At 45.9% G+C, this 25,595-nt stretch overlaps 1 protein-coding gene across 1 annotated transcript in view; it reads right to left on the bottom strand.

Moving 5' to 3' along the window:
- Positions 1–23,513, bottom strand: part of LOC142591358 (uncharacterized) — a 38,276-nt gene extending 14,763 nt beyond the window's left edge. Inside the window, exons 1-5 of the mRNA XM_075703682.1 lie at positions 23,494–23,513; positions 12,591–12,688; positions 8,632–8,793; positions 4,545–4,773; positions 3,498–3,654 (exon numbers count right to left, since the gene is read on the bottom strand). Coding sequence (XP_075559797.1) covers positions 3,498–3,654; positions 4,545–4,773; positions 8,632–8,793; positions 12,591–12,688; positions 23,494–23,513 — 666 coding nt within the window. The remainder of the gene's footprint in view (positions 1–3,497; positions 3,655–4,544; positions 4,774–8,631; positions 8,794–12,590; positions 12,689–23,493) is intronic.
- Positions 23,514–25,595: the final 2,082 nt, after the last annotated feature.

Here is a 25,595-nt window from a genome sequence, read left to right as displayed (position 1 = left end):
CATTATGTGCCTTTTCACTGCAGGGATTCCAAAAGTAGCCTTCTGTGGGAGTGTAGCGAAAGTTTTTCTCACAGGATTGACATAGCTACATTAAAGGGAATAATTCAAAACACAGTTAGGCCCTTACCGTATGTTAAATGACGACATTCATTCCTCTTGCATCCTGCTTCACATAAGCTGTAGTAGATTAAATATATTTACTTAGTAGTAACCTCTTTCATATTCAGAAACAACCCAAGCAGTGCACAATCATGAAAATGTGAGCTGGCTTTTTTACGACACTTCTGTGAAAGCAGTGTGGTGCATCACACGCAGAAAACTTGTAATTCCAGCTAAATCTTCTGTATAACTCTACGTGCTTCCATTATTTAAAAAAATCCAGACTTGCAGTAGCTTTTAATATTCCAGCTGTGAATTCTTTTAGCACAGCCCAAAAAGCACGTAGCTGTTAGTCAAGCAATTTCATCTCATACATACTTGACGCAATAGGCAGTTGGCTGAAAATTTGTTTGTTCAGGTGTCTTTACCTGAACACCCTTCACTAGTTTTACAAAAGAAGAAAAACAATTACTGCAGTAAGGTGTCACGAGGCAGGCCGACGAAACAAACGTGAGATGCGCTGCGCACGTCGCGTTGTTGCTACGCAGCTAGCACGCACGTGGAGAGCGAACGGCAACATCGGCCGGATTGGATTTGAATTTGACTGGCGATAACTTGTGTCAATCTAGTTCGCTGCAGCGGCGGCGTCGGGAAATACAAAAATTGGCCCGAACATCTGCTTCTCCGCAATGCACGGTTGCTTGGCTACCACGTGATGACGCTCTGCCAATAGAGGCGCTAGCGGCGTGATAAAACAGACGCGCAACTCTGCTACCTGCGGTAGCACATACAGTAACTCTAAGTGGCCTTAAGTGGCCTCCTTGAAGCCCTTGGGTTCAGCCGGAGTAGTGGTAAAGCAAACATGTCTGTAATATGCATTAGTAAGAGGCGATTGTAGGATTGGAGGAAGAAAAGTAGGGAAGCGACAAAAGACGGAGACGTACAAATGCACAGATCGCAATAGGGGATCAGAAAATTTGGGCGTGGTAGTTCATAGTGTTTTTTTTTCCTTTTTCATTGTTTAACCTAGATAGGACATTAAGCAGTATAATAGCAAGAGCTTGGTGGCGCAACCCACCGCCCCGTTCCAAAGGGGACGCTTATAACATCCATCCATCCATCCATCCATCCATCCATTTCTTTCGTTAGGCTTCGACTATAATTCGAAACGAGAAGCGATCTCGAAAACACCACAAGGTTTCCCATAATACTATGTCGTCGAAGCGGCCCGAGACTAAGCGGAAGCCGTTTACACAATCATTTGCTACGAACGAAGTGCATTTTACAAAAGCAACGCCAAATTCAATTCGAAGGGGGCAGCCGGGACCGCCGCCATGTTGGTGGCTAATTCCTTCCCATAATTACTAATGCGACGATCCTGCGTTTACATGCTCCGCGAGAGTCGACTCGCGCCCGTAAATCTACCCTCGCCTGGCGCATTAATGCGATGCGCCTTCCTAGCGCATTACTGCTGTTTACATGAATGTGATGCCCTAGAAATGCGATGCGATGCGACACTGTCGCATTCATGTAAACGCGGCTCCTGGCCGCGTTTACATGAATGCGACAGTGGATCTTTAAACGCTATCGCATTCCACTCTTAAGAGGAAGCTTTAGCTCGGGCCCAACTCCGACGCGGCCTATTCAAATAGATGTAAAACACAAAAACGTTTTCTGAGATAACCCCCAATTTAATGAAATTTGTTGCATTCGAGAGAGCAAGTTAAATTCTAGTGACTGTTGGAAGCGGAATTTCGATTTAGGTCCTGAATTTTGTTAAAAGAATATTCAATAATGCGAAAGCTCGAAAAAAATAGGAGAACGAAGTTTACGAATTCATAACTCTGCATCAAAAACAGATATCGCAGTTCTGTAAACGGCATCCATTAGACCAATGAAAGCGGACAAATTCAACATGTCATTTTATATATTACAGGAATTTGTTACGTTACGCTCTAGGGTTCTGCAAAAGCTGTGTTTTCATATTACTGAAATTTGAGATTCATGTGTGGATATCAATTTTGTCAGCTTGAGATGTACTATTAGATGCGATTCACAGAACTGTGATGTCACTTTCATTACTGAGTTAGAGTTGTAGACTGGATAGTTTCGTTTTCTGAAAATTTTGAATTATTGTCAATTTGCACCAGCAGCGAAGCAGAATAAAGTAGGTTACTGCAATTTTAGCGCTGTGTTTGTCTGGTTGAACTCTACGCCACCAAGCGGCTGCACCGCCCGGCCTCTCATGTTTACGCCCCCGCGCTTCCGGCAATCCGCCCAAACCACACCCGTTTGCCGTAATAGCGGACAAGCTAAAAGTCCCTGTTGACAGTTTTGTACGGGAAGGGTGCAATGGTATGACTGCCACGAGCAAAGGCGGGTGCGTACAGGTATGGCCATTAGGCGAAGTACGAAGTGTAAGATGGTCAAATACGAGTGAGGATGATCGATGTATTACGGGAAAATTATTGTCGATTTGTACCAGCAGCGAAGCAGAATAAAGTAGGTTACTGCAATTTTAGCGCTGTGTTTGTCTGGTTGAACTCTACGCCACCAAGCGGCTGCACCGCCCGGCCGCTCACGTTTACGCCCCCGCCCTTCCGGCAATCCGCCCAAACCACACCCGTTTGCCGTAATAGCGGACAAGCTAAAAGTCCCTGTTGACAGTTTTGTACGGGAAGGGTGCAATGGTATGACTGCCACGAGCAACGGCGGGTGCGAATAGGTATGGCCATTAGGCGAAGTACGAAGTGTAAAATGGTCAAATACGAGTGAGGACGATCGATGTATTACGGGAAAGAAAGGGGACATGAATGAGGGAATGAAAACGGGCAAACTGGTGGCGATTGATTAATTGCTTACCGAAAGCTTCGTTTCGCAGAGATTCCAAGATTAACGCTGGCGCACGCCATGCCGTGCGTATACTATATTCTTTAACAGAAAGCTACGCATTGACTCCTCTCAAGCATAGGTTACTACCTCCTTCATTTTCTTCTCGCCTTCCCCCCCCCCCCCGTTATTACTCGGCTGATGCATCAGCAACAACGACTAAAAACAATGAGAACGGAGACAACAACCTATAGTTGAAAAGGGCTTGTTCTTCGGCTACAATGGCGGTGGTTTAATATTTCTCTTTCTTCGAAAGGACACTCAGCGCGCGCACACGCTCACACAACAACAACAACAACAACAACAACAACAACAACAACAACAACAACAACAACAACAACAACAACGACGACGACGACGACGACGACGACGACGACAACAACAACAACATTGCAGTACAGCGCGGCTGACATGGTGCGAATAAGAAGCGTTATCATTATAGGCGTAAACAGTGAATACAAGTAACGTCCCCTGAACACGCCATTGACACGTGAAAGCGCCTGGCTTACCTCTATCATGTAGAAGGCGACAATTATAGCATTATGGAACCTATCTTGGCAGTCGAGCATGGCGTAGTTGTTGGCTTTGTGTTCTTCGATATAGTCAAGATACTTGTCAAGCTCCACGCTTCCAGCTACCTGCAGGTCGTACATAAGCGTGTAATTGCTGCGGAGAGAAAAAAAAGTAGAACGCTTAAGAAATACGTCCTCAATTGATTCCACTGTACCGCTATAGTTTGTGAGTATAGGACCCTGCAAGTATCTTAAAGGAGACAGAAAACCGTTCAGATCACGAATCGAAATGCGGATCGCCGCTGATGGGAAGATCGTGCCTCGTTTCGACCGAAATGAGAACATGCCTTTCTCATTACCTGACGCCGGGCTCTCCGGCTTTTCTCATTAGACGAGCATTTATATTCCTCATACTTCGCAACAAATCACGAAAACTACAGTTACTGTAAATTGTCACGTGGCAGTGACGGGACACAGCAACAAAACTGTGAACGGCGAAACTAACTTTATTGGGCGAACCTGTGCCTACAAAAACAGGCTACACTTAAAACTCAACGAAAGCGGCGAGCACAGTCGGCGTTCGTCGAAAATCTGATCAGCGCGTCAAGCGCCTCGGCTTTTATAAATCAGACGTCGAATATAGTCCGGACCCGCGTGCCTTCCACAAAGTTCTACACCATTCGCGTCACGCGATGAAATCAGATAACACAAGGTTCGGTAAAAACATACAGCGGATAGAACCATCAATGACTGTCGAGGAACTTCCGATACATACAGGCGCGTCCTGCGCTGTGCGATAACACTTTATTGTTAGGCGGTGAAACGTGGTGGCCCGATAGAGATATACAAGTACACGGGTCAACATGGCTCGGTAGCATACACAGTATAACTCTATACGGGGGCTCCGCCAGCGGTCAGAGCGCACCGCGCGTGCGAGAGCACCGAATTGCTCAAGAATGTGACCGTGGCCCCCGAGATCGCAATGAATGAGATCTCGGAGGCCACAGTGAGGGGAGTTGGGCCGGGGAGGCGCCCGACACGTACTAGAAGGAAATGCCGATGCCGAACTGAGTCCGGTTGGTGTGCTTCTTGGAGTGGTCGAGGAAGTCGATCAGGTTCTTCGTCATCGGTTTCCCCACCATGTTCTTGTAGTAGAGGTAGATCACGTCGAAGTAGATGACCTCGCACATGCCGTCCGGCGGGAACACAAACACCGTAAAGTCCGCATCGTCCGACACGGTGCAGAGGAAAGGCGCGTACTCTAGCACCTTCTCTGCATACGAGATAGCAGCAAAGGTGCCGTCAGATAGTCTCTGCATGCCGATCGTTTCGGAATCACCGTTTAAGGAATAGTGGAGTCGAAAAAAAAAGAGAGGGAGAGGTTTAGTAGCTTATAGAACCGGAGTAGCAGAGTCCGAAGGATTCTAGTAGATGATAATGATTTATTGACATACCCTTTGACACGGGGGGGGGGGGGGTACAAATTAATGAGACATGATATGCATGCTTTTCACAGCGAAGCTGTTTATGACTAGGGTATACCGGGCACTTTTCGTGTCCGTCGATAAATCTGTGTGAGCAAAACCTGTCATCATCAGTAATGGTTCGTGCCACTGCTCTAGCGTTCGTCGTTGTCGTATTCTTCAGGCTCCGTTGCCACTCAACATGCCAGCGTTACCGTTCTGCCCCTCCCTCTGCGAAGGCACTGACGGCATTGGTGCCACTGCCACTGCCAGGTGATTTCGGGCTCAAATACTTTGCCTCATGTATACCGCGAAACGAAAACACGAATGTATATATAACGAATGTATAGTACGAACGAAGGCGAATGTACGAAAATTAATGTGTGCCCGCACCTTTCGTCACGATGAGCACCGATCAAGAACAATAAATGTGTTCGTACCAAATTTGTTCAAAATTCTGTGTCACCTCTTTGTGGTGTGCCTACACAGCTTCGATGGTCATGCAACTTCACTGAGTAGAATCGCACATGATTTTTTTTTTATTCAAGCGTTTCTGTATATGTCTAGCTACTCAATCTTTCTTTTCTTCAAAACTTCCCTATCTGCCTTGTACCGCTGCCTATGCCCGAGCCGGATCTTGTCGTGTTAATTTCTTCCCTGATTTTCTTTTCCACCAATGCTCTAAACGTCTCTTGCTTATCTCAACTACTGACTGGTTGATGCTTCCGCCCAATTTAAATCCAAGCCCTTCTGGAAGGTGTACGCTATATACGGCCAAGTCCCACTAGGGTGAATCTTTTCGTATTCCATTAGGATGTGCTGAATGGTCTCTGCGTGTTTGCTGCAGCATACACATGCCTCATCTTGTTGCGAGTCTTTGCTCGTGTGCTTTTGTCCTTGTAGGAAACCAGCTCGAGCTTTCGACTGGCGATTGAGGCACACTACCCTATGCGTTATCGCACAGATTTTCCTTTCTAATTTCTATCTTTACATTCTTGCGAAATTGTAGTAGTAACATTGGTATCGTCACCTGGTCGGCACACAGTTTAACCCGAAAGTGCACACGGTTATTTTTGTAGTTACCAGCCACATTCCAGTTAGCTGATTGTGTAAAGCGCCGACGCAATGGTTAACGTACATTACTTTCGTTATCTTTCCTCGACGAGATCACTTATGTAGCAGAAGATAGGAAGAAAAAGAAAACGTTTCTATAGCGTTGTGGTACGATAAAGCAGCACAAGATGTCGCTGTCAGCAGCCGAGATAAACAAGAGGCGTTTGGAGTTTTGAGCAGTAAACTACTCGCTCGACAGAATATACAGCTACACGCACAGCAGCTGCTTTAGTTTTGTTCTGTGATGTCTTCCCAGTCAGACCCCTTGACGCTATAAGTGGAGCGATGTAGAACGGACGGCCACTGATTGACAAGTTTTGGTGGATACAAAATATCTAGAACGTCTGCTACAGTAGGGAGGACGAAAATAGCAGGCAGAACAAAGTTAGCCATGTGCGGCAGCGCTGGCCTAGTTCCCGGCGTCATGCACAAGTTAACGTAAGCAGTACATGAAATTAAAGTTATTACTTGTGAGGGGCATAAACGTTGGATGACATTAAACGTCGCATATAATGAAAAAAGAGACACACACATACGCAACACTCACTGAACACATCCCAATTTCTACAGCACTACCCGCTTCACTATAAGTCTTCGTCAAAGCTTGTGAGCGATGCATACAAAGCATTAGGATAAAAATTGCGCGACGATAAAGATGTGACAATTTCGGTGGATAAACGTAAACATTCCATCAGATCACACGTTGCATAGCATGAAAGTAAACAACATGTACACATTGCCATTAGTTCCAAATCATTAAAATAATCGCTTCACTAAAGTTTCGCATCCCATAGATCTCAACGTGTCTGTTGGATCTGCATAACTTTTTTAGTCATTGGTATTTTGAAACTAAAAGACAACAAACTTGAGAACGTTGAGCATGTTAATGCTTGACAAATTAAGTGAAGCGCTAAGCAGGCGACAATAGGGAAGGGGACGAACACAATCTCAATGAAAAGTAGTATACACTCAGCCGCCTTAAAAACATGTTTTCCTGTGATGCTTTTTTTTTAAATTTCAATCAATAGAATATCTTTTATTTTTACACAATGACCAAGGGATGCTTTGAGATTGGCTTCATGTTTATACTAGAGATGCATTGAACAGAAATAGTCTCATCATGTTAACCAAAATTAACAACATTGAATTTTCGAATTGAAGGTGAGCATCAAATTCCTATGCAGGAAGATAGTGTAAACCATGCTATAGGGGGGTTGAACTGCGAAACGCGGTAAAACGTGGGGCGCAACTGCTGTTCGAGAATAAGCGCTGGTTAGTGAAATGGTGAGATGTTCATGTCATCAATAGCCTCAACTGCGTCACGACGAATTTCGGCTATCAGAGTGCACGAAACGGAAACTGGTAGGCTGCAGCGAGATCGAAGCCACGCCCCTCGAGGCGACGTTCTGCTTACGTCACCAAGCAGCGGCCAACCAGCGCGCTGACAGTTCCACGGGTAATCGCATTTTTTCCAAATCCAAAAAGTTTATGTGGCTTGTGCGGAGAGTTCGCTTCAGTTTCCCAATTATGATGAGCCAGCTGAAACAAAATTTTAAATTCAATTAACTTTTGTTAATTGGTGAAGACTTACCTCGAATCGCTCATCATTCCGTCGTCGCCATCACTGAAGGCCTGTCTCCGAAGGAATCGTCCTTTTATTTCAATATGGCGATCTTTAAGTAACACCCGGTATATACAGTAATTAGAGAGTACTAAGCCACACAAGCCCGCAGTGAGGGAAAGTGGCAGCAGACGAACGGAAATGCAGCTTTTCCAGCCAGCACGCTTCGGCCTCCGCGGCCCCAACCCACGGGCAGCCCTGCTTCCAGGTTTGATCCCCCCGCTACCCCTTGGGTGCCCTGGAGATCCTGCGCCGCCTTCTTTATTATAACCTCAGGTGCTCTCCTGAGACCTCCGTTTGCCGGTTACATGTGCCCTCCTGGCGCAGTGCTTGTAAAAAACGCAATCTATTGTCGCGACGAAAGCCTAAACAAACTCGACCGCACTCCGCAATGCCGGGATGTCTAGGGGACAAACGCATACAACACGCGCTAAGAAACCTCCTCCGTGGTGCCTGGGCAGAGTCATATATTCAAGGAGCGAAAGCCCCCAGATTTTCTCTCTCACACCCGCTCTTACTCGCGCCTGCGCACAGACGGCTTGCGATCCCTGAAGTGAACGTATCGTGTGGCCGCCGGCAACTCAGCGCATGCGCAGGCTTCACTGTAGCGTCCTCCTCCACTTCCCTCCTCGCGCGCTCTTCTTTCCCACAGCACTCCGCGCTCGCTTTCATCTTTCGATGTGCTCGTTCGCTCGGTTACGCCGCCGCGGGATGACGCCGACGCTCAAGGCAGGAACGGGCGCCACCCTAAAAACCCGTTGGCGTGGGCTCCGTCGGTTCGTCGCTGCACAGTGAAGTTCGCTGCTCGTGCGGCTCTAGGCGGCCGCTAATCGAACCGGCGAACTAGCACCTAGCAGGTGAGCGTTTGGCCACCTCCGTGATCGCGACCAAAGAGCCATTGAGTGAGGCGGGAAGGCTCGGCAGCTGGACTTACTAGTCGTCGTCGTCGGTGTCGACTTCGTCGTCGCGTCCATTACGGTGGTGGGTGCCGGTAGTGGGGGTTCCTCGACGTGTGGTTCAGAGAACGACGGACTCCCCTTAGCTCGGTCGATGTAGACGGGGGTATGTTCCTCGGTCTGTGCTGGTACCTCGACCGCTGCGACAGAGTAGCCGGGGCGGTAAAGTCAAGTTCCTTTCGAGAAGCCAAAGAATTCTCGAACACGTTTAAATGCGACACTAAAATTTACAGAGAACGTCGCTGCAATAAATAGGAACGTAGTATACTGCCTGCCAGGAAAGGGTTTCGCAAGCGCTGCGGTTGAAGAAAGCGACATAAGATGGCGTTATATCGGCGCAGAGATGCTAGATCGGGATGCCTCAGAACATGCATCTATAAAGCGAGATATAAGAAGGAAGAAGAAGCATGTGCTTGCTGCGGTAAAGCTAGGGAAACTATGGAGCATGTTTTATTAGAATGTGAAGACGTCTTCCCAGCGGTCGATTTAGGCACCACTGGCCTCCTTGAAGCCCTTGGGTTCAACGAGAGCAGTGGAAAAGTAAACATGTCCGCAATATGGATTAGTAAGAGGCGGTTGGAGGATTGGTGGAATAAAAGTAGGCAAATGACAAAAAACGGAGACGTACAAAAGCACAGTTTGCAATAGGGAATCAGAAAATTTGGTTGAGTTTATAGAGTTTTTTTTATTGTTTAACCTAGGTAGGACATTAGGCACTAGAATAGCGAGAGCTTGGTGGCGCAACCCACCGCTCCGTTCCTAAGGGGACGCTCATAACATGCATCCATCCGTCCATGCTAGTGCCGAGGTTGTGCAAAGATAGCGTCAAGGTATTCGCCCAGCGAGAGCAGGGTGTCCACCTTCCAGAAGCGTTGGGAATTCAAAGAAGGTGGAAATATTGACTGGTCTGCAGTCTAGATAAGAGACGATTAGAGTATTGGTGGGGGGAAAGAAAGCAGGGAAGAGATTTATAGAACTGAATTCACTGCAAGCGTAGGTAACGGTAAGATATAGTGATACAGGTCAGATAGGCAAAATGCTAGATGGCGATAAATGCAGTAAAGCTTGAGTAAATCAAGCAGGCTATAGATGACAATTTGGCTCCCCTCCGTTTCCACGGAGATGGCAATAAACATCATGATCACGAATGCTGCCGTATATCCAGTATTCCGGCATAGTGTACGTGCGCTTTACAGCACTACAATAGGGCTAGCCACAGCAACAGTGCCACCGCATGGGCGCCGCCATTTCTGAACCACGCCGCAATTGAGCGCCTTCTAGCGGCGTCCCTTCCGCGATGCAGACGACGTGCTGAGCAAATGAAAGAAAAATAAAAAAAAACGTTTTCGTTTTTTGGGTAAATTATGGTGAATAAGTCCTTAAAATTCGCATTGCGCGGTATCTATAAAAATGTGGTGTCCTGTATTTCATGTTATCTTGCAAATAGGCAACGATGCGTGGCTGCAATGTGAAACTGCTTCTAAAAGAAACGCGAGTTCTTTTTTCTGGTGTACCGCAAGGGTTCGTTATGGCGCCCAAAGTATCTTTTATTTACATCACTTACTTATCCAACGTTGTGTTCACCCGATGGTATATGTACGATGCTTTGCAGACGGCGTAGTCGTCTGCAAATAACTTGGCGAAGGACAAGGCGAAGTTGGCGCCAAATAAGTTTGTCCTTCGCCAAATAAGTTGGCAAAGGACAAAGCCTCCTAAGAAGTATTTTAATGATTGGAAAATGTAGACAGGTCGGCCGGATAATGGAGCATCTGGCCTGCTACTCTACGTAAGGGAAGGGGAAGAGGGGAATAAAAAGAGTCCCAATGGGGGATGATAATGGGAGGAACGAGGTGAAGGACACATTACACAACTGGTATCACAGGCGTGAGTCCAGGCCCGTGTCACCTAGGAAACGTGAAAGTACACGCATTGTCTCTGTCGTCTGCCAACTCTGGCCATGCGACCAGCAAGAGGGCCTCCGACAGTGGTCCATTGTGTACATGTCTCAATGTATCTGCCATTGTCAGTATTTCGCGCGCATACCCAGGGCACGCCACGAGCACATGTTCTATAGTCTCTACAGCGCCCCACACTGAACAGTCCGGGGAGTCTGTCCGTCCAATAATGTGCAAATATTTGCGCGTGAAGGCGATGCCTAATCGCAGTCTGTGTATCAAGCATTTATGAGGGCGTGGAATTCCACGCAGAATAGGAAATTTCATATCGGGATCCAGCCTTTTAAAGCGGACGTGACGAGCGTCTGGCTGGGCCCAGTATCTTCTCGTCGCACTCCTCGTTAATTCCGACAGGAGGTATGTGACGGCCGGTCTGGAGAATGGCACTACAGTTCGCAGGCCATTGCTGAGGGCGCGCCTTGCTGCAGCAGCGGCCATCTCATTACCGTTGAGCCCACAGTGTCCCGGGATCCATTGGAACACTATGCGGTGGTGTTTTTCTTGAGCGCATGAAAGTAGCTCGGTGATCTGCAGTGCCAGAACCTGATATGCGGTGTGGCGCAGGAAGCATCCCAAAATTTGCAGCGCGGGTTTTGAGTCCGTGAAAATGCACCACTCTTGAGGTCTTTCCCCGCAGATGTGGCGAATCGCTTCCCGAATAGCCACAAGCTCTGCAGCAGTTGATGTAGAATTATGGTCTAGTATGAAACCTCGAGTCATCTGTTGGGCTGGTATCATCACAGCTGCTGTTGATGCCTTTGGTGACCAATGATTTCTTTAGTATGCCGGGGACATGTACGCATACGGAAGGTTGAACCATCACCCATGGTGGTTTGACGGGGAGATATGGAAGGGCACAACCTGATGTTATGTGGGGTAGATGGCAGCGGAGTGCACTTGTGAAACTGCTGTCCGGCCGCTCATGTAGAGCCGACGTCAATGGATGGTAATGGTGTCGTGTCAGAAAGCGTAAATACACATTAAGTGGTTCGTGGGACAGGTATATCGATAATGGGCATACATGGGCTTCCTCAATTGTGCCTTTGTTGTATGCACGCCGTGGCAACCCGAGGCATATTTTGAGTGCCTGCGCTTGGACGCTCTCTAATGTCCGTAAGCAGGAAATGTTCAAGTTTGAGAGGATCGGAAGGCTGTATCGAATGTAGCATATGAAAAGAGACTGATAAAGTCTTAGTAATGAACCTTCCGTGGGGCCCCATTTCATGCCTGTTGCGAAGCGAAGAACATGGCAAAACAGATTAAGTTTTTGCTTCAACATATTTACATGCCTCGTCCATGACAAACCGCGGTCGATGATAATGCCCGAGAATCTGTGGTGGGAGACATAAGGTATTATGACACCGTTAATGGAGATCGGGTACCGGCAGACGGATTTGCGCGTGAATGCAACCACAGCACATTTTTCGGCAGCTAAGCGCAAACCCTGGCGCCGTATGTATCTTGAAGTAGATGACACAGCCCTTTGTAATTTCGCACGTAGTTGTGGGCGTGTTGTACCAGAAGCCCAGATGCAGATGTCATCTGCATATGCACTGATGTGGATGTGAGGTGGAAGTTCGCTCACCAGGCCAATCAGTGCCACATTAAATAATGTTGGGCTGAGAACTCCTCCCTGAGGAACTCCACGGCATACCTGATGACGGTTAGTCTCTCCGTCAGGCGTGGTCATGTAAACGAAACGGCCGCTGAGGTAGCTCACAATCCACAGGTAGAGCCGGCCGCCAATACCCAAGTCATCTAGGGCATCGAGGATGGCTTCATGAAGGATGTTGTCGTAGGCCCCTTTGATATCTAAGAAAACAGCCTCCTAAGAATGTACCGCGAATACAGGAGGAAATCGAAGGCGGGCAAAGGAGCAACGTTTCGTTTCGCATCGCCGTCTGTCGTCGCACATTTATAGCCCATTTTAAGATCACGAACCATTTCGCCCGTGCGAAGAGCGTGCCTAACAAAATCCTTACATTTGGAGTAGGTGAGAAACGCCACCGCCAGGGCCAACATGACGAACACGAAGGAACAGATCAGAATAAGCACCTTGCGACTGTTGATGTCTTCTTGCCTGCAAGAAGGGCAAGCAATTGCATCAGCCACGCGTCAGAGGGACACCAAAGAACAAATCTAGACAATTTGTAATGGCAAAACGTACTATATTAAGGACGCCTGAAACACTGGTATAAGCGCTTGTCCTTGTCTGTCTTCCTTGTGTCCGTGGTTTTATTTGCTCTAAGCTACCTCTTCAAACTGGTATAACTAATGGTAGAATTGCCTCACTATTAAAGAGCGTGTCTCACGAATCTCATGCCGGAATTTTTTCTCGCATCCTGCTACTATAAGCCGATATATATATATATATATATATATATATATATATATATATATATATATATATATATATATATATAATCAAAATTGGCAACTATGTATTACTAAAAATACTCTCGTGATCACGAAATGAGCCAATGGCGTTGGTGGGCCAGCATGCTTTCGATGACGCTGCATCACGGCTTTGCGGAAGCGAGAGCGAACGATTTTTCGCCGTTTCCGACACGGGATTGTCAATTCCCCTGCTGCATGCATGCAATGCATCAATATTCGGCTCGCATGTTCGCGGCAGCCTTTACTACACAGAATCGGCAATGTTTTCTCACTATGCTCAAACAGTGTCTCGGGACACCTTTTAAAACCACATTGTTTATTACTTGCCGACGAGAATGTGTTTATTTTTTTAACGGAGAAAACTTAAGCCTAAACTGCCCTTTCGCGAATTTTTGCGCTGCAAATTCAGCGCCGGTATTGTGACATGCTCGTGCGCGCTCACCCTCCTTTCCACGATGGCGAGGTGGGATGGGGGAAGGGTTTTTGACGTGTGCCACTCGCGGACAACCGCTATATACGCCTTATGTTGAATGCTTGCGCCGTTAAAAGACACTCCAAAACTCGCTACGCCGAGTACTTGGTTATTTTCGAACGCAATGCAATCGTCGTTTGTGGATAATTTTTTTTTTCAGAATACCGAGCAGGCGTTAGTATGATGTCACAGACTTCGATGTTAAACGAATATCACCATGCCGGTTTATTATATAAATAAAATACACATTTAAATACAGATTTTATACCAGAACGCTATAACTTTGAAATTTGTTACCTAGTAATGTGCGTCCTCCTCCCCTTAAAGGACCCCTAACAACTTCTGACATTTTTTTTTTTTTGCACATCGCAAACAAAGGCGCGCGCCATCGCGTGCAGAATGTCGTGACCATCCTCTCTGACGAATGCGGCAGCGGGAATGCAAAATAAATTTTAAGAATTACGTCGTACTCCTCCTTTCCCGTGCCTCCTTCGCGCGTCGCGACGTCAGAAGGTTGCAACTGATGACGTCAGCAGGGTGAAACGCTGTCGATTGGTCGGTGGTCGAGGAACGGCAGTGGCAACATGACAAGTGCCTATCTCTGTGTGATGATACTGGAGGAACACTCGCTCATTGTATCCCGCCGAACCTCCTTTTTGTGAAGCTTCCCTTCAGTCAGCTTCGCACGGGGAGCTATTTAGGGATGATTTAGCTATTGGGGATTTAGGGATGTAAGATTTAGGGATGGGGGAGACTTTCTTCCGGCGTGCGGACGCAAGCTGTATAGATTTCGCTGCACTGTTTCGATTGTTTGAAATTTCCTTTTTTTCGTAGACATTCTTACATTGTTTTACCTAGCTTGCTGATCTTCTCGTACGTCTGTACATTTTTACTATTAAATGAGGGTCCCGCATGCAGTCCGACTTTGGGACACCCCTCGTCTGTACGGCATCTGCAACCCGTTCACTGCACGTCAACGAATAACAAACTGAAACGGAAACTACGCAGAGCTGGTGAGTGTATGGGGCAAAAGGGAGAGAGCGATTAGATGGGGAGGGCAGCGAAGGCGAGCGAGAAATCAAACGCCTGTAATTTTGTTATCACTGTGCCCCTTCAGAATGGTCTTGTGGCTTATACGTTCAAAGTAGACTTGTACAGTCACTGTGTAAGTAACTTTCGAGTTCAGGGTTGCTTAGGGGCTCTTTAAGTATTTTATTTCTGCAGTTTATTCTACAGTCATATTCCGTTAACGTTCGCGTCGATGTTCGTTCTCTGTGAATCATCTATTGTACTCACTCCTGCTATAGCTCTTGTAGGTCGGCAGTACGTAAAATAAGATAAACAGTATAAAATGCGGTTTTTGTACTGGGCATGCGAGGCTTTTTAGCCGTATTTTTCTTTTCTTTATCGGTAAATAACTACATAGACAAGAGCGGACGCCGTCGAAATGCCCGAGGTCATTGCGAGCTGTCGAGCTAACTTCACAGCGAGTTCGCAACCAGTCTCGTTTGTCATCGCCCCCTCCTCTCATGGCTTACGAAGCCGCCCCTCACAATTAAAGGGCGGTCGTTTTGCTATCGTGGAAGTGTTATTTATTTGTTCACGCAGTTTAACGTTAAAATTCCTATTCAATGTCCCTGAAAGGTAAACAAAGCAACCAGAATCCTGAATATGTGATGATGATGATGATGATGATGATGATGATGATGATGATGACGGCAGATTTTTTTGATGATGCAGGGCATCAATTGCAAAATACCGCGATGACTACGTTTATGCTCTAGCTTGGTTTTGTTACCGTTTTCAGTCGAAAGTATTAACAATGTGCTAAGGTCAACTATCACATTCGGGGTACAATCACTTCCAGCGGGCGCTGATTGGCTAAGCAAGTGGGCAGCAGGAGGCCTGTCACAGGGTCAGGCGTAGCGCCGAAAGCTACACCGCTCATAAATAAACAAAATACGGTACGGTATTTACCTTTAAATACGGTATTTATCCTTTTTTTTCCCTGCGACCGTATTTCACCCGCTAACTGAAAGTTATCGCTCAGCGCAACACGCGCCTGCATGACTTGGAACTTGCTCGGAGTGTTATCGTTGATTCTATCTGTTGTGTATGTTCGCGCCGAACTTTGTCGAATCAGACTGTATGCGTGACACGAATTGTGTGTAGTACTTGTGGAAGGCACGCGGGCGCCAGATATCGAGACTAACGCTGGAACGTTCGACGAGTCATGCATAAAAGCCGACTCGCTCGACCCGCAGATCAGATTCCGACGATCGCTGACTGCGTTTGTCGCGATCGTTGTGCTTTGAGTGTAACTTTCCTGGACACAACTTCGCCTGATATATAGATAGCTTCGCAATATGCAGTTTGTGATACCGTGTTCTTCGCAGTCACTACAACGTGACATTATTCGCTAATTAACTATTATATTTCACCCTATAGCACGTGTCCTGCTGTGAAAATGAAGCAGAGTATTGAAGCTGTGTCGACATGCATGGCAGAAATCCATTCTACAGCGGGCACTTTCGAGACATGCGCGTCCATGAAATCTGCTAAAAGGTTGGACTGATGTTCCAGTTAAGATCATTCCGAACTGCTTGACACGCGCTTTTGGTAAACTGTAACGAAAAATTTCGCAGCAGACATTACGGTCGAATATTTGGAAAAGTGGCGCCCTAACAAAAAAATAAAATAAATTATGGGGTTTTACGTGCCACAACAACTTTCTAATTATGAGGCATGCCGTAGTGGAGGATTCGGGAATTTCGACCGCCTGGGTTCTTCAACGTGCACCTAAATCGAAGTGTATAGGGGCGTTCGCATTTCGCCCCCATCGAAACGCGGCCGCCGTGACCGGGATTCGATCCCGCGACCTCGTGCTCAGTAGCCCAACACTACAGCCACTGAGCAACCACGGCGGGTCGCCCTATATAACTATAGTCTTACGATTTCTGCTTAGCGAACACTGCATAACTATACTGATACGCTTCGGCTTCGCGTTTGCAAAATGTACCGTAAAGCGAACAATAAATAAGTTCACCTGGTTAGTGCACCAGGGAACAACGTGATATAAGAAATAACGCTGGCCCAATGTTTGACATTTGTTTTTTTGTTTGTTCACTCCCACTGGATTGACCAATCAGCGCGCACAGAAGGTGACCTCCCGATAATAATAATAATAATAATAATAATAATAATAATAATAATAATAATAATAATAATAATAATAATAATAATAATAATAATAATAATAATAATAATAATAATAATAATCAGCCTGGTTACGCCCACTGCAGGGCAAAGGCCTCTCCCATACTTCTCGAACTACCCCGGTCATGTACTAATTGTGGCCATGTCGTCCCTGCAAACTTCTTAATCTCATCCGCCCACCTAACTTTCTGCCGCCCCCTGCTACACTTCCCTTCCCTTGGAATCCAGTCCGTAACCCTTAATGACCATCGGTTATCTTCCCTCCTCATTACATGTCCTGCCCATGCCCCCCATTTCTTTTTCTTGATTTCAACTAAGATATCAATGACTCGCGTTTGTTCCCTCACCCAATCTGCTCTTTTCTTATCCCTTAACGTTACACCTATCATTCTTCTTTCCATAGCTCGTTGCGTCGTCCTCAATTTAAGCAGAACCCTTTTCGTAAGCATCCAGGCTTCTGCCCCGAACGTCAGTACTGGTAAGACACAGCTATCATACACTCCCGATAATACTGCAACTGTAAAAAAATCTGTAAATAAATAAATAAATAAATATCTGGGGGGAGGACAGAAAGGGAGGTTGCGCTAGCTATGCGTTTACTTACGCCTTCATGTCTGACGTCGCTGGAGAGTGAGATGAAAAAAAAAAAGGCGTAGAAAGCACCTTCGAACAAATCCAAAATGGCCTCTTACCGCAGAGCGCGGTTACATAAGGTTGCATTGGTTGTGCCTGATTAAGGAAGGAGACCACTAGAGAACATCAATTGCCGCTAATTTGGAAGATTTATTTCGATTTGTTTTGACGGTCGGAAAAGCACCATGTAGAAGACGCTGTGCCTACAGAATTAAAGGACTCTTCCTGCGACCTCTACAAAGCTCATATCTTTTTTTTTTTATGGGGTTTTACGTGCCAAAACCACTTTCTGATTATGAGGCACGCCGTAGTGGGGGACTCCGGAAATTTCGACCACCTGGGGTTCTTTAACGTGCACCTAAATATAAGTACACAGGTGTTTTTCGCATTTCGCCCCCATCGAAATGCGGCCGCCGTGGCCGGGATACGATCCCGCGAACTCGTGCTCAGCAGCCTAACACCATAGCCACTGAGCAACCACGGCGGGTCTCATATCTTTTTCAGAAACATGGAAGCACGGCGCGACGTCTTTGACACTGACTGTTCTAACACTGTTACAGCAAAAAAAAAAAAAAGAAACCCTCATCCAGCACAATCGGAGATAACCGACCCGCGCTTTGCAGAACGCGCCGCAGCGCGACGGGAGCGGAAGTAAATTTTAAACGACGTCTGAAGGAAAACAAGAATAAGGTCGCCAAGGGTCACGCAGCCGCAAACGCCTTGGCGGAACATCACGAACTATAGCTAGAGACAGCACTGACTACTCGGCAGCCATAATCGCAGCCGAGAAACATTTATCTGCCCCGTCTGCCCTTTAGAATAATACTGCGTTCGATCGACTGAACGCGCGATTAACAGGACAGGGAGTAATCTTCCCGAGATATACACCCGCAAGCTGGGCTCACCTGCACCCATAAATAGTCGCGCGCCCATCACTGCAAAAACAGTTGCACCATGTTGCACCATGTGGGGTGCACGTTTGCCGCACAAGAATAATCGTCATCTGTCTTGTCCGCATTTCCTTTATTAAACGCTGCGAGCCCGGTATTTTCAAGTCACGAACGGCATGCGCGTTACCAGCATGACAGAACGTTCTCGACGGATAAGTAACGAGCGCAGCGTTTTCAAGAAAGGAAACGCAAGCAAGACAGATGACCATTATCGCTGCGCGGTAAACGTACACCCCAAAGGGTGCAACTGTTTTTAGAATGCACTCTAAGAAAAGTTTACACCCTTTGGAGTGACACTTCTGCCACACAACGATAATCGTCATCTGCCTTAACGCGCTTCCTTTATTTAATGCTGCGAGCCCGGTACTTTCCAGTAACGAACGGCAGGCGCGTTATCAGCATGATAGCATTCCCGACAGGAAAGTAGCGGGCGCGGCGTTTTCAAGAAAGGAAACGCATCAAGGCAGATGACGACATGTCCTCTGAAGCTATGACCAAAGTTCCGTGTCGTCCAACTAGCCACCGTCTACGATGTATCAGCCGAAACAAAGGTTCGCTGAGCCGCACCGGGCGTCATGGGCATCCATTTTTAAACACGGAGCCAGCTGAGGCAAGCAATGGACGCGTAACCACGTGATCAAACATGGCGGCGCCCACGAGATCGCCGAGAAAAGGGTCAATAGGCTTGCCGCCTGCTGCCGGTTTTTCATCATCACAGACGGTTTTTTTCCCTCACTGTGCCCGCTTCCGATTCGACCCCCGCGCCGGCACCGCCATCTACCGGTCTGGCATCTCTCCCTAAATTAGCATATTATAACCTTATCATAAGAAGCCAACAAACATTGACACCAAGGACAACATAGGGAAAATTATTTGCACTTACTGAATGAATTAAAGAAAGTATAAATTAATGGAAATGAAAGTGGATGAAAAAACAACTTGCCGCAGTTGTGGAACGATCCCACGTGTTCGCATTACGCGTTAGATGATTTAACCGACTGAGCATCGGCGGCCGAGGTCCGCCGCCAAGGTTTGTGAGTGGTGGCGCTGGCTAACACTCCCAGGATTCTAGTAGGAAACATAAATACCCAAGAAAGTGGATGGAGAAACGGCGCCGCGGTAGCTCAATTGGTAGAGCATCCCACGTGTAATGCGAAGACGTGGTATCGTTCCCCACCTGCGGCAATTTGTTTCAAAGCGAAAGCTTTACTGGCCGCGAACTTTCGATTTCACCGTGGCGGTGCTCCGAGGAGGCACATGACGTCACAACGCGCGCCTCCCCGGGGATCTTTCTCTCTCTCACTCTCGTGCCCTAGTCACTACTGCGCATGCGCCACTAGTAGCACCGAGCCACAGGTGTTCCGCCGCTGCGCAGCGCCGCGCCTTTCCGCGTCACACCGCGTTCCTCGTCGTTGCGCTCGCCTCCGCTCGCTCGCCAGCTGCGTCGCATGCCTGATGACATGTCGGAGGATTGAAAAAGAGAGCTCGCGTGCGCCGCAACCACAGTTGAGGCGGCACTATGGACGGCGACAAATCTGATAAGCAGGAGGCCTGGAATCGACATCGGTACTAGATGAAGAGGAAACGAATCGCCCAGGAAACAGACGAACAGCGCGCCCAACGACTGGCTAAGCGCCGCAACATAGCTAGACAACCAGACTAACCTGGAATTGCAATCAAGATTAACCAAGGCTAACCATGCTATGCCTTAGCTTGCGCTACGTATATCCTGGCGTAGCCGAGCTAAGCCCCTGCCAATTTTTTTCATCACTTTCGTTTCCATTAATTTATAATTTATTTGATTCATTTAGTAAGTACAAGCAATTTCCCCTATGTTGTCCTTGGTGTCAATGTTTGTTGGCTTCTTATTACATGATCAATAAAAATCGGGCCCCTCCTTTAACCCCATTTCCCCTCATATTATAACCTGCATCGCAAACGTTCTGTCAAAGCGTTCGTACATAGCTGGCAACTTAAATTGCCACAAGCGCATTTGTTCCCGGTTCCTCAAACTTCACCGTCGTATTATCCGAAGCTGTGAGACTCGCTTTTTTTTTTCTTCTTCTCCCGAGCTTTCTCCCGAGCGCAAACACGATTATCCGCTCTCTCGGCGAACCCCACTGTTGGCGCTTGCTGCGTCAGCTAGCATGGCTCAGCGTCTCGCTACGCTATTTTCATTTCGTTTGTATCTCTGCATGCAATATTTTTAGAGAGAAACGTCGCTTCTCTCTCCCTTTCTATGCCAGTTCTGCTCGCCAAATGTTGATAACCCTACGCCCAAATTTGGAGGGCATGCCGAGAGAGAGAGAGAGAGAGAGAGAGCCACGCTGGTTGCCTACGTTCTGCTGTGTAATGACGATATGGCGGCGTTCTTTTCTGTTTTGGTATGGAAACATCCAGTTTTGGGAGGTTGCCGCGATGAATCCAATCGTATTTCGAAAGCATAGTTCTGCGCAGAGGCTGCTCTGTATTAAACGAAAGTAAAGTTTTTATGCAACAGAAAATTTTGTTGCAGTTCCGTTGGTCTTTAGCTTCAAAGCGTGCATACATACACGAACGGACTGAGCTTACACATCGACTCTTATTAATAAATATAGGGGGATTTGAGAATAAATAACATTTGCCGAAACAGAATAACAGTTCATATCCAAGAAACCGACAAACATTTATTTTAAGAGACGCCTGTAATAGCAGCATTGAAGTCTGCCAATACTCGAGGTCCAACCGCTTGCTAGAAACTTTGCGCTTAATCCAAGTTTGGAGAAACCATAGTCTCAGAATGGTCTGCGCAACGCCGTAGATGTTTCAGTTAAAAAGTGTTCCGTACTACAATTTTTCACAGTCCCGTTACACGTAATAAATAGTGTTACGCTTCGAGCAGTGACCGATTTTTAATTATGGAAATAATTCAAACTCCTACGCTTCTTGTCTAAAAAGTGAACAAAACTTACAATTTTTTTTTATTTCAGCTAGAAAGCGCGCACAATATCGGCGTTCGAACGTATCGATTGTGCGCTTTATCTGTTATATTCCCCTGAAACAGCAGTGAAGGACATCTGCCTTGAAAAGGGGAAAGTTCCCTTGGCATGCGTGAGACGTTGGAGTAATTATCTGAACAGATCATAACGAAAGGAATCGGAAGCATTGAAGAATATCTCCAAGTGCGAAACGGAAGTGGCACCATGCGAACTGGTTTGACGAATGCCGCTGGTCTTCGGTACTGAAAGCTGAACAGGCCATCACCTGGGCGCGCGCACACTTCAAACTGATTTACACCCCAAACGGTGCAAATCAGTCTACAAATCACACCACTACACCCCTGTAAAAGGTGTTACGCGGCTCGTCTTTGACGATATTTGCACAAACAGCTAGGACAAGTGCAGGTCGGATTCGGTACCCTTTCTATCGGATACTACGGTTAAAAATGAAATTACAGAGAGCGCAACCGCTTGCTAGAAAGCTTTGTACTTAACACAAGTTTCTAGAAATACGAACTCAAAACGTGCATCGAAAGGAGCTGCCAGCTGTTCCAGTTGAATGTATTGCGTACTGCATTTTTTTTTACTGGGTGCTTGTGGACACTGCAAATGTTTCGCTTCAAGCACTGGGTCCTTTTACAGTAAACACTGGAATTAAAGTTAGTTAGTTAATTAGTTAGTTAGTTAGTTAGTAAGTTAGTTAATTGGTTAGTTAGTTAGTTAGTTAGTTAGTTAGTTAGTTAGTTAGTTAGTTAGTTAGTTAGTTAGTTAGTTAGTTAGTTAGTTAGTTAGTTAGTTAGTTAGTTAGTTAGTTAGTTAGTTAGTCTTGTACGGTTTTATGGCGCAAAAGCAACTGCGGCTATGATGCGCCAACCACAAGGTGATATGTTATAGCGAGCTGTAGAGCAGCCAAATGATTATCACAGTTTGTTCGACAAATCCGCTGCCCCTAAAAATTTCAAAACTTCGTAATTATAAGAGGAATTAAAGCATAAGAGCTCTAGTATACTGTCTAATCTAATGTTTAATTAATAATTATATTGTCGATTAGCGCGTAAAATTATGATGCTCGCCACTCCTATGAAGCTTAATTGGGCAGCAAAGATATCCCGAAACCCACATTTCTCGACTAAACCGCTTAGAAACACGCAGTTTAATAGTGTCACCTGAAGGTCTGAGGAATATGCGCAACATAAATGAAATATAACATAAATTTTGATACAGAATGTTTTAAGAGTACTTACAAGCAGTGGGTTCTTTTCCATATTGTGAGGGCAGGGAGGGGTAAATGAGAGAAGAAGCAGAACGATTGTCAGCCGTCTGTGCCTAGTATATAATACGGACGTAAAAAACTCGCACTTCAGAAAAGACCTCTTGAACCGATAATATTATATCGTCATAAGTGTGGTTTAGCGCTTTGACATTATTGGACTGACAGGATAATTGATTGGTCTACTGGTCAATTGGAGGTTGGGGGGGGGGGGTCTTAATAATAGGCTAGCTGGCTGGCTCACGGACTTGGTAAGTGCCATACGCAAAATAATCCTCAAACCCCTAATGTCACACCATCATAGGTGACAGGTGGGCTTTCGAAATTTTATACGAACAGGTGAAACTACAACTATTCCATACGCTGTGTTGCAGATGACAGAGAAAGGGACCCTTTGACTCTCTGTCTGACTGAGTGAATTGCTTTATACATTCGGCTCACTTGACTGACTGAATTTACTGGCTTGACCGAATGACTTACTGACTTGGGCTGACTGGCTCGCTTGGCTGAGTGACTTGACTTAATTGACTGACTGTCTGATTTGACTGACTGGTCGACTGGCTTGACTGACTTGACGGAATGACTGATTGACTCCACAGACTGCTGACTGGCGGCCCGACTGACTTGACTGATTGACTGACTGATTTGACTCACACTGTGACTGGCTTGCTGACCTGACTGACTGAACTGACTGACTGAACTGACTGACTGACTGAACTGACTGAACTGACTGAACTGACTGACTAACTGACTAACTGAACTGAACTGACTGACTGAACTGACTGACTGAACTGACTGACTGAACTGACTGACTGAACTGACTGACTGAACTGACTGAACTGAACTGAACTGAACTGAACTGACTGAACTGACTGAACTGACTGACTGAACTGACTGAACTGACTGGACCGACCGACCGACCGACCGACCTGACCTGACCTGACCTGACCTGACCTGACCTGACCTGACCTGACCTGAATGCCAGCCATAATCGGACGCAATTGGCATACAAGTGAGCGTATGCCAGCCAGTGGGGAAACGCTCTGACGTACAAGTGCTGTGAATGTATGCTTGAACAAGCTGGGCCCTGGCGTCGAAGGCTGTGGCACGAGTCTACCGTGGTGGATCGCTGCGATTATATGACAACTCACAAAAAAGAATAACACGCTGAGAGGTCTATGGAGAGATCGCCACTAAGACGATCAAGCGTACTTACCATTGGTCGAACGCTCCACGGCGTCAACTGAAATGAAGTGTGAAATGTTTAGTACGTGAGGATTTGTCGTCGCATGTGTTCTCTTGATAATGAAACCCACATGTACTGCGCATGCCACGGAAACTGCCCTATGCTGCTGCATAGTTCATGACGTAAAAAAGAAACGTTTTTTTTTTTAGAGACTGTGTTGAAGTATGGCAACTCGAATTTCGGTTTCTGCGTTCGTTCTTTCACTTCCGACGCTACTCATTATCTCGATGTCTTCTGTCTAAATACATGGGAACGTAGAAATTGTTTAGCTCGGCATTCACTGTACTGAATTTGGCGAGGTTTGTTATATTTAAAAGAAAATACTACAGTAAAACTATATATGCTCCCTACCGACTGACTGTGTGCCGCAGACTTATCTTAAATTTAGAAGGCCATAATTTGTTTGACAACACTAGCAAAATAAAAAAAGGAGGCGTAAAATTTACCCGACTTCATTAACACTGTAGATATATATTTCTGTAGACCGCACCTCTGAAAACGTATAAAACGGACGCGTGGTGTATTATGTGCGGTTTCGCAGTAAGCAATTATCTGCGAGTGAGACTTTTGCAATCCCTTCGTAAGTACTGTAAGAATTTTATATAAGCTGTAAACTGATATACCAAATTAATTCGCTTCAGATGCTCTAAGAGATGCATTAAGAGTAAGCTTTAGTGCGGGTGCTCCTGCCTAATACATGTAAAAGTAGAATTCGTATTCCTCAGCAACCATTGCACCAAATTTGGCGAGATTTATTGCATTTAAAAGAAATACATAAAATCTAGTGACTAATGGTTTCGAATTTTTGATGTACGTCGTCAACGTTTTATTAAAAAGTGGCAAAAATCGAAAATATTCAGAAAACAAAACTATCAAAGTTTTACAACTCGGTAACCCCGCAATGCAAAATGATATAACAATTATGTGAATTGCATATGATAGTACATCTGAAGCGGAAAAATTTGATATGCTACACATGATATCTCAAAAAAATTTTAGTATGGAAATACAGCTTTTGCTGAAAACTTGTACACAATTAACGTAACAAATTCACATAAGATATAAAATTACATACCAAATTTGTCCGCTTTCAATGATCTAGCTTATGCCGTTTACAAAACCGCAATATCTTTTCTTAATTCAGAGCTATTATTTGCAAACTTCGTGCTTCTATATTTTCAAACTTTTGAATTTCTGAAAACGTTTTTAACAAAATTCAGGCCGTAAATCGAAGTTCCGCTTGCAACAGTCACGATAATTTAACAACCTCTCTCAGATGCAACAAATTTCATTAAAATAGGTCCAGGGGTTATCTGTGAAAAATGTTTTTGCGCTTTACATGTATTTGAATATATAGACAGCAACGCCGAGTTGGGCCCGAGCGAAAGCTTCCTGTTACATAACTGTGATATCCGTTTCTGGTGCAGCTTCAGGAATTTGTAACCGAAGCCTTGCGATACAGTTTTTTAGACTTACTGCTTTTCAGTAATTTTCGTAGAGTGCTATGACATCCGAAATCCATACCCGCAGCATATATAGCCAGTAAAATTCAGCTATGTTAAATAGAACAAATTTCATTCAAATCGCTTCCGGCTAATGAACAGCTACGGGTTTCGCATGCATTTGGATAAGGAAGTCGAAGTTGGCCCCGCAGGCTAAAACCTTGAGGATTGACACCATGTCCATGTTAATGACACTTTAAGCCGGGTTAAACAGTGCTGGAACCGGTCATTTAAAGGCCAATAACTTAAACGAAATTTCAATTTGGCGAACTTGGTTATAAATGGGTAGTATGTATTATCGAATCGGTATCGACAAAACTGAC

The sequence above is a fragment of the Dermacentor variabilis genome, chromosome 8 (assembly GCF_050947875.1).
Source record: "Dermacentor variabilis isolate Ectoservices chromosome 8, ASM5094787v1, whole genome shotgun sequence".
NCBI lineage: Eukaryota > Metazoa > Arthropoda > Arachnida > Ixodida > Ixodidae > Dermacentor > Dermacentor variabilis.
Note: the sequence above shows the minus strand (reverse complement) of the source record. Positions and strands in the feature narration are given on the sequence as shown.